Here is a 16,046-nt window from a genome sequence, read left to right as displayed (position 1 = left end):
TCTGTTTGGGGGGAAAAAACAAAAGCTCAGCACTTGATGTGTTTTGTATATTTTGTCTTGATTTTCAGGAGCAGTTCTGCACAGCTCTTGGGGAGCAGGAAAAGAGAGAGCTACAGAGATTTAGCGCTTATAGGAGACTTCACTGCATGAGACGTGGAATCCCTGCACCTGTTACTCAAGAGAATAGCAACAGCTTCTGTATGGGGGTAAGAAATGACAACCAACCTACCTTGATGGGACAAAATTAAACTTTATTGATTCAGAAACTTTCTAACTTCAATCAAATTTTCTTACGCCTAGATTTAGAGTTTTGCGGCCAAAGGGGTGCGTTAGCTACGCATGCTTTTTTCTGGCCGCACCTTTTAAATACCGCTGGTATTTAGAGTTCACAGAAGGGCTGCGTTAGGCTCCAAAAAAGGAGCGTAGATCATATTTACCACAACTGCAACTCTAGATACCAGCGTTGCTTACGGACGCGGCCAGCTTAAAAAACGTGCTCGTGCACGATTCCCCCATAGAAAACAATGGGGCTGTTTGAGCTGAAAAAAAACCTAACACCTGCAAAAAAGCAGCGTTCAGCTCCTAACGCAGCCCCATTGTTTGCTATACGGAAACACTTCCCAAGTCTGCACCTAACACCCTAACATGTACCCCGAGTCTAAACACCCCTAACCTTACACTTATTAACCCCTAATCTGCCACCCCCGCTATCGCTGACCCCTGCATATTATTATTAACCCCTAATCTGCCGCTCTGTACACCACCGCAAGCTACATTATAGCTATGTACCCCTAATCTGCTGCCCCTAACACCGCCGACCCCTATATTATATTTATGTTGAAAAGATTTTATTTAAGGATTTTACAAATACAATAAATCAATGATCAAATATTCCAATAGTCAAAGGTCATTCCAATAATAGAGTAAATACTCCAAAAATACACGTAATGTTATACAGGTTCGAAGTTAACACAGTTCATTCCGTACATTCAATGTAGATGTTACAAACAATATTTCGTCTGGCCTAGTCCGTGTCCGCCCCCCCTCTCCTCCTGGAGGCCTCGTGATAGTGTATGAAAGGTTCCCATTGTAACAGGAATGTTTTTTTATCATTTAAGTATTCTGCTGAGGCACTTGCTTTATCAAAATGGTATATCATCTTTTTTTTTATCAGTTCGAAGCTCGGGGGGAGTCCCTTCCAAAATTGGGCTATACCTAGTCTAACTATTGTGCAAACCCATCTTCCTAGTTTGTTATTGTGTCTAGAGAGCCCCGGGATCAGAAAGTGGAGCAGCGCTTGTTCCATGGTTAGCTTTATTGTTTTTTCGAAGATCTTGCTCATGAAATTTGAGGCTTGATCCCATATCTCTTTAACGTATCTACATTCCCACCACATATGTGGGTATGTCCCAAGCTCCCCACATCCTCTATAGCAGAACTTGGTCAATGGGTCCTCTTTTCCCCCTGATCTAGTCGGGAATAAGTACCATCTGAAGGCTACTTTAATAAAATTTTCTATGAGGGTTGCGTTTTGTGTAAAAGATAAACCATCGCTGAGATTTTCTCTCCAAGTCCCAATTGACCAAGTCCTCCCTGTGTCGTTTTCCCATTTTAACATTAGGGGGGATTTGATATCAGAAGGGGGGTTGTTAAATAAGGTGTAAAGGGTTGAAATTCCACCTCTTATATGATAATCAGCCAGACAGAGCTTTTCTAGTGTGGTGGTTACGGGAGCTCTCTCGGCCCCCATGATTTGATATACTCTAGATTTTAGTTGGAGGTAATGGTACCAGATATTCCTATCTTCTGTGTCTAGGGCCTGATATTGTGTGAAGGAAATCATTTTACCCTCTTTATATACATCTGCAATCCTGTAAAGCCCTTTGTTATGCCATTTCTGTTGTACAGTGCTATCAAATGAGGAAGTTTGGGTTATCAATGGTGTGATCGCTGATCTTTTATTTAGTAATGGAAATCTAGAGTTCAATATCTTCCAAATGTGTAAGGTATGTTGAATTGCTATGAATTCGCTTTTCTTATGAGTGGTGGGGGTATCTGGGGTCCATAATAGGTGTGAGAGTGGTATAGTGTTCATAACAGCAGATTCAATGTTTAGCCACTGTGAATTGTTTTTAGTTTTGAACCAGTGTAAAGTTTGGGCAATGCGGGCTGAGTAATAGTATGGAATTAGATTTGGGAGACCCACTCCTCCCATCTTTTTGGGGGAACACATAAGTGTTTTGTTGATTCTGGCTTGTTTCCCCTGCCACACAAATCGTAAGATGTCTTTTTGAAGCTTATGTAAGTCAGAATGAGGAAGGGTGATGGGTAAGGAGCGAAATAAGTATAATAATTTGGGTAATAGAGACATCTTGACCGAGATAATTCTACGTAAAGGGAGATTTTAAGTTTCATCCACTTAGTTAAAAGGGCTCTGATTTTCTTAAACATGGGAAGATAATTTATATTGTATAGAGAATGTATATTGCTGGTGAGATGGATTCCTAAATATTTAATGGACTTCTTGGGCCATCCAAATGAGAAGTTTAGTTCTATTAATTTTTTGGTGTGGGCTGGAATTCCAACTCCCAGGGCTTCGCATTTATCTCCGTTAATTTTATAGCCCGATAAAGTCCCGAATTGTTGGATGATTTTATATACTAGAGGAAGGGATAGTAGTGGTTTTGTTAATGTCAATATCACGTCATCCGCAAATAGGGAGATCTTGTGTTCAGAGTGTCCCACCTCAATTCCTGAAATGTCCCTACTTTCTCTGATTTTGATGGCCAGTGGTTCAATGCTTAAAGCAAATAAAAGTGGGGACAACGGGCAACCTTGTCTGGTGCCGTTGTTAATATGTCTATATTATATTTATTAACCCCTAATCTGCCCCCCTCAACGTCGCCTCCACCTGCCTACACTTATTAACCCCTAATCTGCCGAGCGGACTGCACCGCTACTATAATAAAGTTATTAACCCCTAATCCGCCTCACTCCCGCCTCAATAACCCTATAATAAATAGTATTAACCCCTAATCTGCCCTCCCTAACATCGCCGACACCTAACTTCAAGTATTAACCCCTAATCTGCCGATCGGAGCTCACCGCTACTCTAATACATTTTTTAACCCCTATAGCTAATCCTAACCCTAACACCCCCCTAAATTAAATATAATTTTATTCTAACGAAATAAATTAACTCTTATTAAATAAATTATTCCTATTTAAATCTAAATACTTACCTGTAAAATAAACCCTAATATAGCTACAATATAAATAATAATTATATTGTAGCTATTTTAGGATTAATATTTATTTTACAGGCAACTTTATATTTATTTTAACCAGGTACAATAGCTATTAAATAGTTAATAACTATTTAATAGTTACCTAGTTAAAATAATTACAAAATTACCTGTAAAATAAATCCTAACCTAAGTTACAATTAAACCTAACACTACACTATCAATAAATAAATTAAATAAACTACCTACAATTATCTACAATTAAACCTAACACTACACTATCAATAAATTAATTAAATACAATACCTACAAATAAATACAATTAAATAAACTAACTAAAGTACAAAAAATAAAAAAGAACTAAGTTACAAAAAATAAAAAAATATTTACAAACATTAGAAAAATATTACAACAATTTTAAACTAATTACACCTACTCTAAGCCCCCTAATAAAATAACAAAGACCCCCAAAATAAAAAAATGCCCTACCCTATTCTAAAATTAAAATAGAAAAGCTCTTTTACCTTACCAGCCCTAAAAAGGGCCCTTTGCGGGGCATGCCCCAAAGAATTCCTGAAATGTCCCTACTTTCTCTGATTTTGATGGCCAGTGGTTCAATGCTTAAAGCAAATAAAAGTGGGGACAACGGGCAACCTTGTCTGGTGCCGTTGTTAATATGTCTATATTATATTTATTAACCCCTAATCTGCCCCCCTCAACGTCGCCTCCACCTGCCTACACTTATTAACCCCTAATCTGCCGAGCGGACTGCACCGCTACTATAATAAAGTTATTAACCCCTAATCCGCCTCACTCCCGCCTCAATAACCCTATAATAAATAGTATTAACCCCTAATCTGCCCTCCCTAACATCGCCGACACCTAACTTCAAGTATTAACCCCTAATCTGCCGATCGGAGCTCACCGCTACTCTAATACATTTTTTAACCCCTATAGCTAATCCTAACCCTAACACCCCCCTAAATTAAATATAATTTTATTCTAACGAAATAAATTAACTCTTATTAAATAAATTATTCCTATTTAAATCTAAATACTTACCTGTAAAATAAACCCTAATATAGCTACAATATAAATAATAATTATATTGTAGCTATTTTAGGATTAATATTTATTTTACAGGCAACTTTGTATTTATTTTAACCAGGTACAATAGCTATTAAATAGTTAATAACTATTTAATAGTTACCTAGTTAAAATAATTACAAAATTACCTGTAAAATAAATCCTAACCTAAGTTACAATTAAACCTAACACTACACTATCAATAAATAAATTAAATAAACTACCTACAATTATCTACAATTAAACCTAACACTACACTATCAATAAATTAATTAAATACAATACCTACAAATAAATACAATTAAATAAACTAACTAAAGTACAAAAAATAAAAAAGAACTAAGTTACAAAAAATAAAAAAATATTTACAAACATTAGAAAAATATTACAACAATTTTAAACTAATTACACCTACTCTAAGCCCCCTAATAAAATAACAAAGACCCCCAAAATAAAAAAATGCCCTACCCTATTCTAAAATTAAAATAGAAAAGCTCTTTTACCTTACCAGCCCTGAAAAGGGCCCTTTGCGGGGCATGCCCCAAAGAATTCAGCTCTTTTGCCTGTAAAAAAAACACATACAATACCCCCCCCAACATTACAACCCACCACCCACATACCCCTAATCTAACCCAAACCCCCCTTAAATAAACCTAACACTAAGCCCCTGAAGATCTCCCTACCTTGTCTTCACCTCACCGTGTCCCGATCTGTCCAGAAGAGCCTCCGATGTCTTGATCCAAGCCCAAGCGGGGGGCTGAAGAGTGACGTCCATCCTCGGGCTGAGGTCTGGATCCAAGCGGCGGCTGAAGAAATCCATCATCGGGCTGAAGTTGGAAGTCCATCATCGGGATGAAGTCTTCTATCAAGCAGCATCTTCAATCTTCTTTCTTCCGGAGCGGAGCGGAGCCATCTTCTTCCCAGCCGACGCAGATCCATCCTCTTCTAACGACGCCTACTCGCCGAATGACGGTTCCTTTAAATGACGTCATCCAAGATGGCGTCCCTCGAATTCCGATTGGCTAATAGGATTCTATCAGCCAATCGGAATTAAGGTAGGAATATTCTGATTGGCTGATGGAATCAGCCAATCAGATTCAAGTAGAGGGATTCAGCGCTACCACTCAATTTGATCTTTAGAAGTTACTGTGTCTGAGGATTCCGGCAAAGGTGCTACATTTTTAATTTCTATTTCTAATATTTGCGCAAGAGTAAGAGCGCTACTGATTTAACTTGAGCAGTTTTAGCACTTAATATCGCTAACATTTTTGCACACTAATCTAGCCCTTTAGAGGCTAATATTATTTCCTTACTTGGTTTCTGAGAGATTTTAATTTTGTTTTCAAATTTTTGTTTTTATTGTAGTGTGGGGATAGATTTGAGACAGGTGATATTGCTGTACGTGCAGAGCGGACACAGGACGATGGACTTTCCTGGCATTTGAGCTGCTTTGTCTGTGATACCTGCCATCTTCCCCTGTCACAGTTTATCTACTTCCTGCAGGATGGCAGAATTTACTGTGGGCGACACCATGCGGAACTGAGCAGAGCTCGGTGTGCAGCCTGTGACCAGGTATCATGATCCGTTTCATGCATGTAAAGTACACATTTTAATCACTGCAAGTTATGTTTTTTTCAGAGGTGTTTAAAGACTTCCAATCAGGACAGTGCAAGAAATACTGTAGTTCTCTGACTCACTGACCGCTTTAAATGAATTTAATTAGAAAATCTAAATCAGAATGTCCCAAACTTTGGTTGTACTAATTGTTCATGCAAAACAACAAAATCATTTTTAAACATAAACTTTTTAGTGATTGCGACACACAATGGCTCCCATACCAGTGCATTACAGTTTTCCAAGTGAAAATGTCAGTTATATTCAACTTTGGTGATATTTGGCTTCCTTTTCTCTGGTATTGCATTTCTACAATTAAATTAGTTAAAGGGACAGTCTAGTCAAAATTAAACTATTATGATTCAGATAGGGCATACTATTTTAAACAACTTCCCAATTTACTTTTATCATCAAATTTGCATTGCTCTCTTGCTATTCTTTGTTGAAAGCTAAACCTAGGTAGGCTCATATGCTAATTTTTAAGCTCTTGAAGGCTGCCTCTTTTCTGAATGCATTTTTCACAGCTAGAGGGCAGTATTTCACGTGTGACCTATAGATAACATTGTGCTCATGCCCGTGGAGTTACATATGAGAGGGTACTGATTGGCTAAATTGCAAGTCTGTCAAAAGAACTAAAATAAGGGGGCAGTCTGCAGAGGCTTAGATACAAGGTAATCTCTATATTAAAAAAAACTATATTAATATAACCATGTTGGTCATGCAAAACTGGGGATTGGGTAATAAAGGGATTATCTATCTTTTTAAACAATAATAATTCTGGAGTAGACTGTCCCTTTAATTAAACTTTTATGGTTCATTTCTGGCCCACGAACCGGTTACAATGCGGCCCTCCACTTACTCCCCATAACTGAGAGCTGTGGCTGATTAACGTAATTCCAGAGGAGCGAGGAGCTGCAGCTCCAGGCCCACGCCTATCCCCTGAATGTGCAGCACGCCAAAATTAGCGCCATAGCTGTTTGTGGGTGTGGCAGCAGAGGAGCAAAGCAAGTGAGTGAGTAGGATTGTTTTGCCCAGAGCTTTTGTTTGGCAATGACGAGGGGACCCAGGACTTCACTGGGGGTGTAGTGCAACTCTCAGTGAGACTGTGGGGCGATCCGAGTCAAAGCAGGCAGCAGCAGAGACAGTCAGGAGCAGCAGCAGAGGAGGACACGCAATGGGGTTGAGCAAGCTATGTGCCAAGCACAGTTGCCTTGTAGTGAGTTATATTTTGTGTCTCTATCTAAGAGAGGGACTGTATAGCTTGCTTTGTTTAAAATACTGCCATGCCATAACTTGTGTGTGGGTCTGTGTGTGTATGTTTGAGTCTATGTGTGTGGTTCTGTGTATGTGTGGGTCTGTGTGTAAGTCTGTATGGGCGTGTGTGTATATGTGTGTGTGGGGTGGGTCTGTGTCTGTGTAAGTATGTGTTTGTGTGTGAGGGGGGTCTGTGCATGTGTAGATCTGTGTGTGTGTGTTTGTTTGTATGTGTATGTAGGGGTATGTGTGTGTGTGTGTATGTGTGTGTGTGTATATATATATATGTGGGTCTGTGTGTGTGTGTATGTGTGAGTCTGTATGGGTGTGTGTGCCTGTAAGTATGTGTGTCTGTGTGAGGGGGGTTTGTGCATGTGTGGATCTGTGTGTGTATGTGTGGGTATGTCTGTGTGTGTGTGTGTGTGTGTGTGTGTGTGTATATATATATATATATGTGTGTGTGTGAGAATGTGTGGGTCTGTATGTGTGGGGTCTATATGTGTGTGTGTGGGAGGGGTCTGGGTGTGTGGGGGTATGTGTATGTGGGGGTCTGTGTGTGTGGGTCTGTGTGTGTGTTTGGGTCTGTGTATGTGTGTGGTTCTGTGTATGTGTGTGGCTCTGTGTGAGTGTAAGGGTCTGTGTGTGTGTGTGGGGGGGGGGGTCATATATATATATATATATATATATATATATATATATTTATTTTTGTTCGAAGTTTTGGAAGCGGCCCCCATGGGAGAAGAGAATTTGACCAGTGGCCCCAAGGTAATTTGAGTTTGAGACCCCTGATATAGAGCATGTCATTTTAAGAGACTTTTCACTTTACTTCAGTTATCACATTTTCTTAATTTACCGGTATCCTTCGTTGAAAAGCATACCTAGATAAGTTTAGGAACAGCAATTAATTACAAGAAGCTAGCCCGATGATTAGTGGTTACACATTTATGCCTCTTGTCATTGGCTCATCAGATGTGTTCAGCTAGGTCTCAGTAGTGCATTGCTGCTCTAAAGCTGACTTTATAGTTATGTACAAGCGATAGAGCCCTTTATTATTGCACTAACACATTAAACCATTTTCTTTTTGCAGTCTCTTTAAGTTGTCTGAATTGCATGGATAAGGTACACACACACCTACATGGAAGCAAAATATACACAGCCATTCGTGAAAGAAAACTTTGCTGTTAGCTGATTCAGTGTTTGTAATGATTGTCTAATGTATTTTAAATTTAGGGTTTAACTCCACTAGAAGTAAGCATTTTGCTTTTTTACAAGTTGAAAGTAAAAAGTTTTTGCTTGAGCGTTAACACGACATAAGCAAAAATAGACTCAATGGAGCACTAAAAGTGGGGGGGGGGGGTGGAAACAACAAGTCACGCAAACCCAAACTCATTTTATAAATATTCCAATGTTCTTCACATAGCACAATATGTTCTATTTATTCTTAAATACATATTCCTATATACATAAACATATATATGATGTTTTTTGGTAAATATATATATATATACAGTATATATAACCTGGTGGCGCTCTTCAAATAACTGATGATAATAATAATAATAATTTTATATATATCTACTTAGACAATAGCTGGTATATAGACTTGTTATCTCCATTACTAGGTCCAATACAGTACTCTATAGGTACATCTATAGGAGTTGGAAGTGATTAAACTAGACATTTGTACTTTTATACACATCTATACACATCTAAGCGGAGCTTAGGATGCCATTTTCTCAGTGCAGGAATAACAACTTAGGTTTGTGATAATATTAAACAGAGAATTTGTTTTTATTACTAACAAGGATTGACTATACTCTGATGTTCTGCAAATGGTCCCACTATTACTACACTATGGGGGGTAGTTATCAAGCCGTCTACTTTTCTGCCTTCGCCGGCCCAATACGCCCGCCTCCCCCAACTCAATAAAGTTACTAACCCCTAAACCGCCGCTCCTAGACCCTGCCGCAACTCTGATAAATGTATTAACCCCTAAACCGCCGCTCCCGGACACCGCTGCCACCTACAGTATACCTAGTAACCCCTATCCTGCCCCCCCTATACCGTCGCCCTCTATAATAAAATTATAAACCCCTATCCTGCTGATCCCGCACCTCGCCGCAACTAAATAAATAGTTTAACCCCTAAACCGCCGCTCCCTGAACCCGCCGCAACCTATATTAAACCTATTAACCCCTATCCTGCCCCCCCCTACACCGTCGTCACCTATAATAAATTTATTAACCCCTATCCTGCCCCCCCTATACCGTCGCCCTCTATAATAAAATTATAAACCCCTATCCTGCTGATCCCGCACCTCGCCGCAACTAAATAAATAGTTTAACCCCTAAACCGCCGCTCCCTGAACCCGCCGCAACCTATATTAAACCTATTAACCCCTATCCTGCCCCCCCCTACACCGTCGTCACCTATAATAAATTTATTAACCCCTATCCTGCCCCCCCTACACCGTCGTCACCTATAATAAATTTATTAACCCCTATCCTGTCCCCCACTACACCGCCGCCACTGTAATAAAATTATTAACCCCTAAACCTAAGTCTAACACTAACCCTAACACCCCCCTAACTTAAATATTAATTAAATAAATCTAAATAATATTTCTATTATTAACTAAATTAATCCTATTTAAAACTAAATACTTACCTTTAAAATAAACCCTAATATAGCTACAATATAAATAATAATTATATTGTAGCTATCTTAGGATTTATTTTTATTTTACAGGCAACTTTCAATTTATTTTAACTAGGTACAATAGCTATTAAATAGTTATTAACTATTTCATAGCTACCTAGCTAAAATAAACTGAAATTTACCTGTAAAATAAATCCTAACCTAAGTTATAATTACACCTAACACTACACTATACTTTAATAAATTATTCCTATTTAAAACTAAATACTTACCTGTAAAATAAACCCTTATATAGCTACAATATAATTAATAATTATATTGTAGCTATCTTAGGATTTATATTTATTTTACAGGTAACTTTGTATTTATTTTAGCTAGTTAGAATAGTTATTAAATAGTTATTAACTATTTAATAACTACCTAGCTAAAAGAAATACAAAATTACCTGTAAAATAAATCCTAACCTAAGTTACAATTAAACCTAATACTACATTATCATTAAATTAATTAAATAAACTACCTACAAATAACTACAATTAAATACAATTACATAAACTAACTAAAGTACAAAAAATAAAAAAAGCTAAGTTACAAAAAATAAAAAAATAAGTTACAAACATTTTAAAAATATTACAACAATTTTAAGCTACTTACACCTAATCTAAGCCCCCTAATAAAATAACAAACCCCCCAAAATAAAAAAATGCCCTACCCTATTCTAAATTAAATAAAGTTCAAAGCTCTTTTACCTTACCAGCCCTTAAAAGGGCCATTTGTGGGGGCATGCCCCAAAAAGTTCAGCTCTTTTGCCTGTAAAAGAAAAATACAACCCCCCCACAACATTAAAACCCACCACCCACATACCCCTAATCTAACCCAAACCCCCCTTACAAAAATTTAACACTAATCCCCTGAAGATCATCCTACCTTGAGTCGTCTTCACTCAGCCGAGCAGCGATGGAACCGAAGTGGACATCCGGAGCGGAAGAAGTTAATCCTCCAAGCGGCGCTGAAGAAATCTTCCATCCGATGAAATCATCATCCAGGCGGCGCTGAAGAAGTCTTCGATCCGGGCAATGTCATCTTCCAAGAGGCGCTGAAGAGGTCATCTATCCGGGCCATGTCATCTTCCAAGCCGGGTCTTGAATCTTCCTCCCGCCGACGCGGAACATCCTTCTTCACCGACGGACTACGACGAATGAAGGCTCCTTTAAGGGACGTCATCCAAGATGGCGTCCCCTCAATTCCGATTGACTGATAGGATTCTATCAGCCAATCGGAATTAAGGTAGGAAAAATCTGATTGGCTGATGGAATCAGCCAATCAGATTGAGCTCGCATTCTATTGGCTGTTCCAATCAGCCAATAGAATGTGAGCTCAATCTGATTGGCTGATTCCATCAGCCAATCAGATTTTTCCTACCTTAATTCCGATTGGCTGATAGAATCCTATCAGCCAATCGGAATTGAGGGGACGCCATCTTGGATGACGTCCCTTAAAGGAGCCTTCATTCGTGCGGAACATCTGTAGTGACGTAAGAATCGATCTGTGTCGGACTGAGTCCGGCGGATCGAAGTTTACGTCACAAAATTCTACTTTTGCCGGTCTCGAGCCTTTGATAACTAAGGCGAATCAGCCTCGCCACAAATACGCTGCGGAATTCCAGCGTATTTGAGGTTGACGGCTTGATAACTAGGCCCCTATATGTTTATTATTGCACTGTATAATATTAACACAGGATTAGTAACTATGAGCATTCACAATGTATTTGTTTTTTCTATGGTTGCTATGGCAACAGTTGGGCGTTTTTTGTACAGTGGGTGGGGTTTCAATGGGTATAAAATGTTTGATTCCCTCTGTACAATTGTTGGTCTGATGAAGAGGTAAACACTTCGAAATGTCACTTGTTTATATGGAATAAAACACTTTTTATTTCACCTGTATCAAGTCCAGTGAGTGTTTGTGTTATAACTTGGATATATATATATATATAATATACATATATAGAGAAATATATGATTATATATAGGTATAGATATATATAGGAATATCTATTTATAAATACTTAGAATATATTCCCTTATTGGTATTGGCCAGTTATTTGTAGTGCCTCTACATTTGACCGTTGAACATTCTGTGTCGCCCCCCTCATATATAGTTCTTTGGGAGGCTACTTTTCCACTGTAGATGTGTTGGTGAGCTATCCATGCGTATTTGCTCATAAAGCATGCTCCTAATGGCCACTTACAAGTACTTCTGGTAGAGTAGAAGGAACCTGAAGTCAAACAAGAATCTTTTGTCAGAATGAAATATGAACCACTCATATTTTGGTGAATTTTCAAAATAACAAACGTGTCTCAGAAAATGGAAGAATTAATCTCCAGTGTCATGTAAGTCAGGAAATGGCTGAATGATCTGTTAGAAACCACTTCTTCACTAACTCATGTGGTTTGGTAGGTTTGATGGCTTATGAGATCAGTTTAAATGCTACTAAGCCCTACAAAACAGCATCAGATCTTGTAAAAAACAAAAACAAAAAAACATGAGTCAGCAACTTCAGAATTGTCCACTGGAGGCACAACTGGTTGTTAGATAGATTCTAGATGATTACCTATTCCATTGATTATGGAGCAGTCTGAAGTCAATCACTACAGTTTCAAACTGAGGCTATTGATACATTGATATAAGAATTCCTATGTGAAAATAATGACAGCAAGTTAAAATGATCAAAAAACGGGTAACTACTTCTATAAAACGTGTTTATCTGGGTGGAGATTTCTCTTTGAGAGAAAGACAGAGCCAGTATATGGATTTTGTCAGCTAAGCAAAGGTCTTGCAAGGAGAATAGTCTGACCAGAAAATAAACAAAGATCTGATTATTAAAGATCAACTCTACAGGAAGCTTCAGGGATCAAATGGGCAGATGACCCTTCAGACATCTACTTCTTTTGAGCTATGGTGACAATTAAACTAAAGTCTTCGAGTTTCCCTTCTCCGTGGCATCATTTGGGCGTTAGCTGCTTTTCAATCATTATAGGAGAGTTGTTTTCCAGGATCATAATGTGGTAGACTGCATTTCTTTTCACTTATAACACATGCCAGATGAACCAAATTTATTATTTCAGAGGATAAGGTGGTATTAAGATCTTTATCCAAATTTCTCCCTGATGGAAATTTATATTCCTTTATTTTGGCCTGTTTTCCAAAGAACAAAGATAACAGGCAGTAAATGTTACAAGATGTGTGAAATTCTATATTCCTTCCACTAAAAGGTAAAGGAAAACAAAAAAAAGTTTGTGATGCCTCAAGATTTACTTCCAGTTATGATAACTGTGGCAAGATTTATCATCAGGGCTGGCTCAAGATATTGTGCTGCCTGTGTCCGAGAATACAATTAGTAGTACAGTAGTAACATTACTGAGTAGCATATCAACCTACTAGGCCTGGCCGCTGACCTTAATTAGCCTGCCTACCTGCATGCAACCGATGCTTATGCACAATTAGTGGTCAGGAAGTTAGGCAAGAAACGCACTTGTCCCACTTGGAATGACGCCCCTAACCAGTACTGTGTCTTTGTGCATGATGAGGTTAAGACTTCCCCCATGGAGACAGAGGACAGGAGTGGTCAGGATCAGAGAGTGACTGTCTCAGTCACTAATGTGTTGCCCCTTGTCAAGGGCTGCCTGGGTCCCTTCTCAAGTGCTGCCTGGGTCCACTTGGTACCATGGTTGAGCTGTCTCTGCTTATCATCTATTGTACTGCCAAAGCCTGTCAAACGCAAACACATTTGGCAAAATCAGTGATGAAATTGGTTTGTTTTGAAGAATTTGCACTTTAGAAATTTCAGTGCAGTTTGATACATCAGTGCGGTGCAAACACTTCTATACACAACCTACATCAGAAGCTGACCAGAAGCTGTATGAACTGGTGAATACATTCATGAGATGTTTATAGATTTATAAATAGGTACAATACTCTGTGGTGGAAATATGGAACATGCATTATATTCACTGAATAATTTGAATGTTGATGATCAATGACCTACAGTAATTATAAGGAACATGAACATCAAAGTGACATTTTCATGATTTAGACAGAGCATACAATTCTAAACAAAGCTTTCCAATTTCCTGATATCAAGACACATGCACGCTCCTGGGCCTACCTCAGTTTGCTGTCATGCAAAGGATCTATATTTCAAGAAATTATACCAAGAGAAAGAGGCAACTGTAATATTAAAAGTGAATTGTATAAGGACTACCAGGGTTCCCATAGTGTAAGTCTCGCCAACAGTGTCTCCCAGTGATCGCATGCCTGGGATGCCTCCATTAAAAGACCAGTCAACACATTAGATTTGCATAATCAACAAATGCAGGATAACAAGACAATGCAATAGCACTTAGTCTGAACTTCAAATGAGTAGTAGATTTTTTTATAACAAATTTCAGTTATGCATATTTCCACTCCTTTGTACCATGTGATAGCAATCAGCCAATCACAAATGCATATACGTATAGTCTGTGAATTCTTGCACATGCTCAGTAGGATCTGGTGACTCAATAATTGTAAATATAAAATATTCTGCACATTTTTTTAATGGAAGTAAATTGGAAAGTTGTTTAAAATTACATGCTGTATCTGAATCATGAAAATTTAATTTAACCTGAGTGTCCCTTTAAATGAGCTATTTAGTAACATGTAACAGTCAAGTCACAGTGACTGTTTACGTTGATGGAGCCTAGATACCGGTAAGCTGCAATGCATGCTGGCCTCAGGCTCAGTGGGCTATCATTGGATGCCTCAGGAGTGATGCAGTCCAGTGATATCCAATAAAGTTCCCCCATGGTCATGTGATCACTGTAAAAGCCAATCAAAGCCAGTCACAATTCTGACGCCATAAATGACAACCTATTGTTTGTAAACAATGGTTTGTCTTGACCCCTTATCTTCTATCCCTGTCAGCACTTAAGTGATACCAATTGTAAATAGTAATAAAGTATTTTTTTATATTATTTTTTTTATCATTGTATTAAAGTGTATTTTTGTTGATTGTTTTCAATCCAAAAATGTTATTCTCTGCCCTTAGCAATAAAAGGATTAAATTCTAAATGTCAAAATATCTCTAGGTAAATACACTGATGTTTCTAGTTTCTACAAATATATAGTTTTGTAAACTTTTAGCATTAAACCAATAATTCCATTCTTGTAGTATTCGGCCTGTATTTGCTATAAATTACTCAGAAATATTAGGTATTCCTAAAATCAGGACTAAATAATCTATTTTTCTTTAGCTACACTAGTTATGTAGAAATTATTATAGTATATTATTATTATTATTATATATTATTAATAATTTCCCCCTGATTTATCAGTATTAAATTCCTATTTGTTGTTATTTTATGTACCCACATATGTTATCACAATAAGGGCCTGTTTGCACTTAACATGAGAGCAGATAATTATGGTGAAACTGATACAGAGAAAAAATGCTAAATTGCTTCTGTTATTTAACCACGAAAACTGGGAAAAACCATCATCCTTAAAGGGACATAAAACACAATTTTTTTTCTTTCATGATTCAGATAGAGAATACAATTTTTTTTAAAGTTTCCAATTTACGTCTATTATCAAATTTACTTTGTTCTCTTGTTATTCTTTGTTGAAGTGATATCTAGTTAGGTCGCGTGCACATGTCTGGACTGGAGCTCTACATGACAGGAAATAGTGCTGCCATCTAGTGCTCTTGCTAATGTATTACACGGTTGCAAAACTGCTGCCGTATAGTGCTGCAGGCACATGCACACTCCTGATCATACCGTCCTGCCTTTCAATAAAGGATAACAAGAAAACCTAGAAAATTTGCTAATAGAAGTAAATTGGAAAGTTGTTTAAAATTGTATGTTCATTCTGAATCATGAAAGGAAAATGTTGGGTTTTATGTTGTCCCTGCGAGATGTTAAATAAATGTTCGTTCTGTCTGAATCATAATAGTATGTTTGACTTCATTATCCCTTTATTGCTTATTCCTGAAACATTGATAATCATTCTCCTTAGTAAACAATAAATATGACATTAACTATTTTTTTATTTACACTTTGTCTGCTGTTAGTGATCAATAATAATAATTTTCAAGAATATAGGCACCTTGTGGCAAAAAAGCAAAATGTGACATTACAGTCTGTTGCCCTT

At 37.8% G+C, this 16,046-nt stretch overlaps 1 protein-coding gene across 2 annotated transcripts in view; it reads left to right on the top strand.

The window, feature by feature from the left end:
- Positions 1–16,046, top strand: part of PRICKLE4 (prickle planar cell polarity protein 4) — a 79,282-nt gene that overhangs the window by 50,588 nt on the left and 12,648 nt on the right. For both annotated transcript variants that reach the window (XM_053706747.1, XM_053706746.1), the window contains 2 exons: positions 69–206; positions 5,697–5,903. In XM_053706747.1, the coding sequence (XP_053562722.1) occupies positions 69–206; positions 5,697–5,903 (345 nt within the window). The remainder of the gene's footprint in view (positions 1–68; positions 207–5,696; positions 5,904–16,046) is intronic.

Source organism: Bombina bombina, chromosome 3 (genome assembly GCF_027579735.1).
Source record: "Bombina bombina isolate aBomBom1 chromosome 3, aBomBom1.pri, whole genome shotgun sequence".
NCBI lineage: Eukaryota > Metazoa > Chordata > Amphibia > Anura > Bombinatoridae > Bombina > Bombina bombina.
The sequence above is the reverse complement of the archived record's forward strand: the minus strand, read 5'-3'. Positions and strand labels throughout refer to the sequence as shown.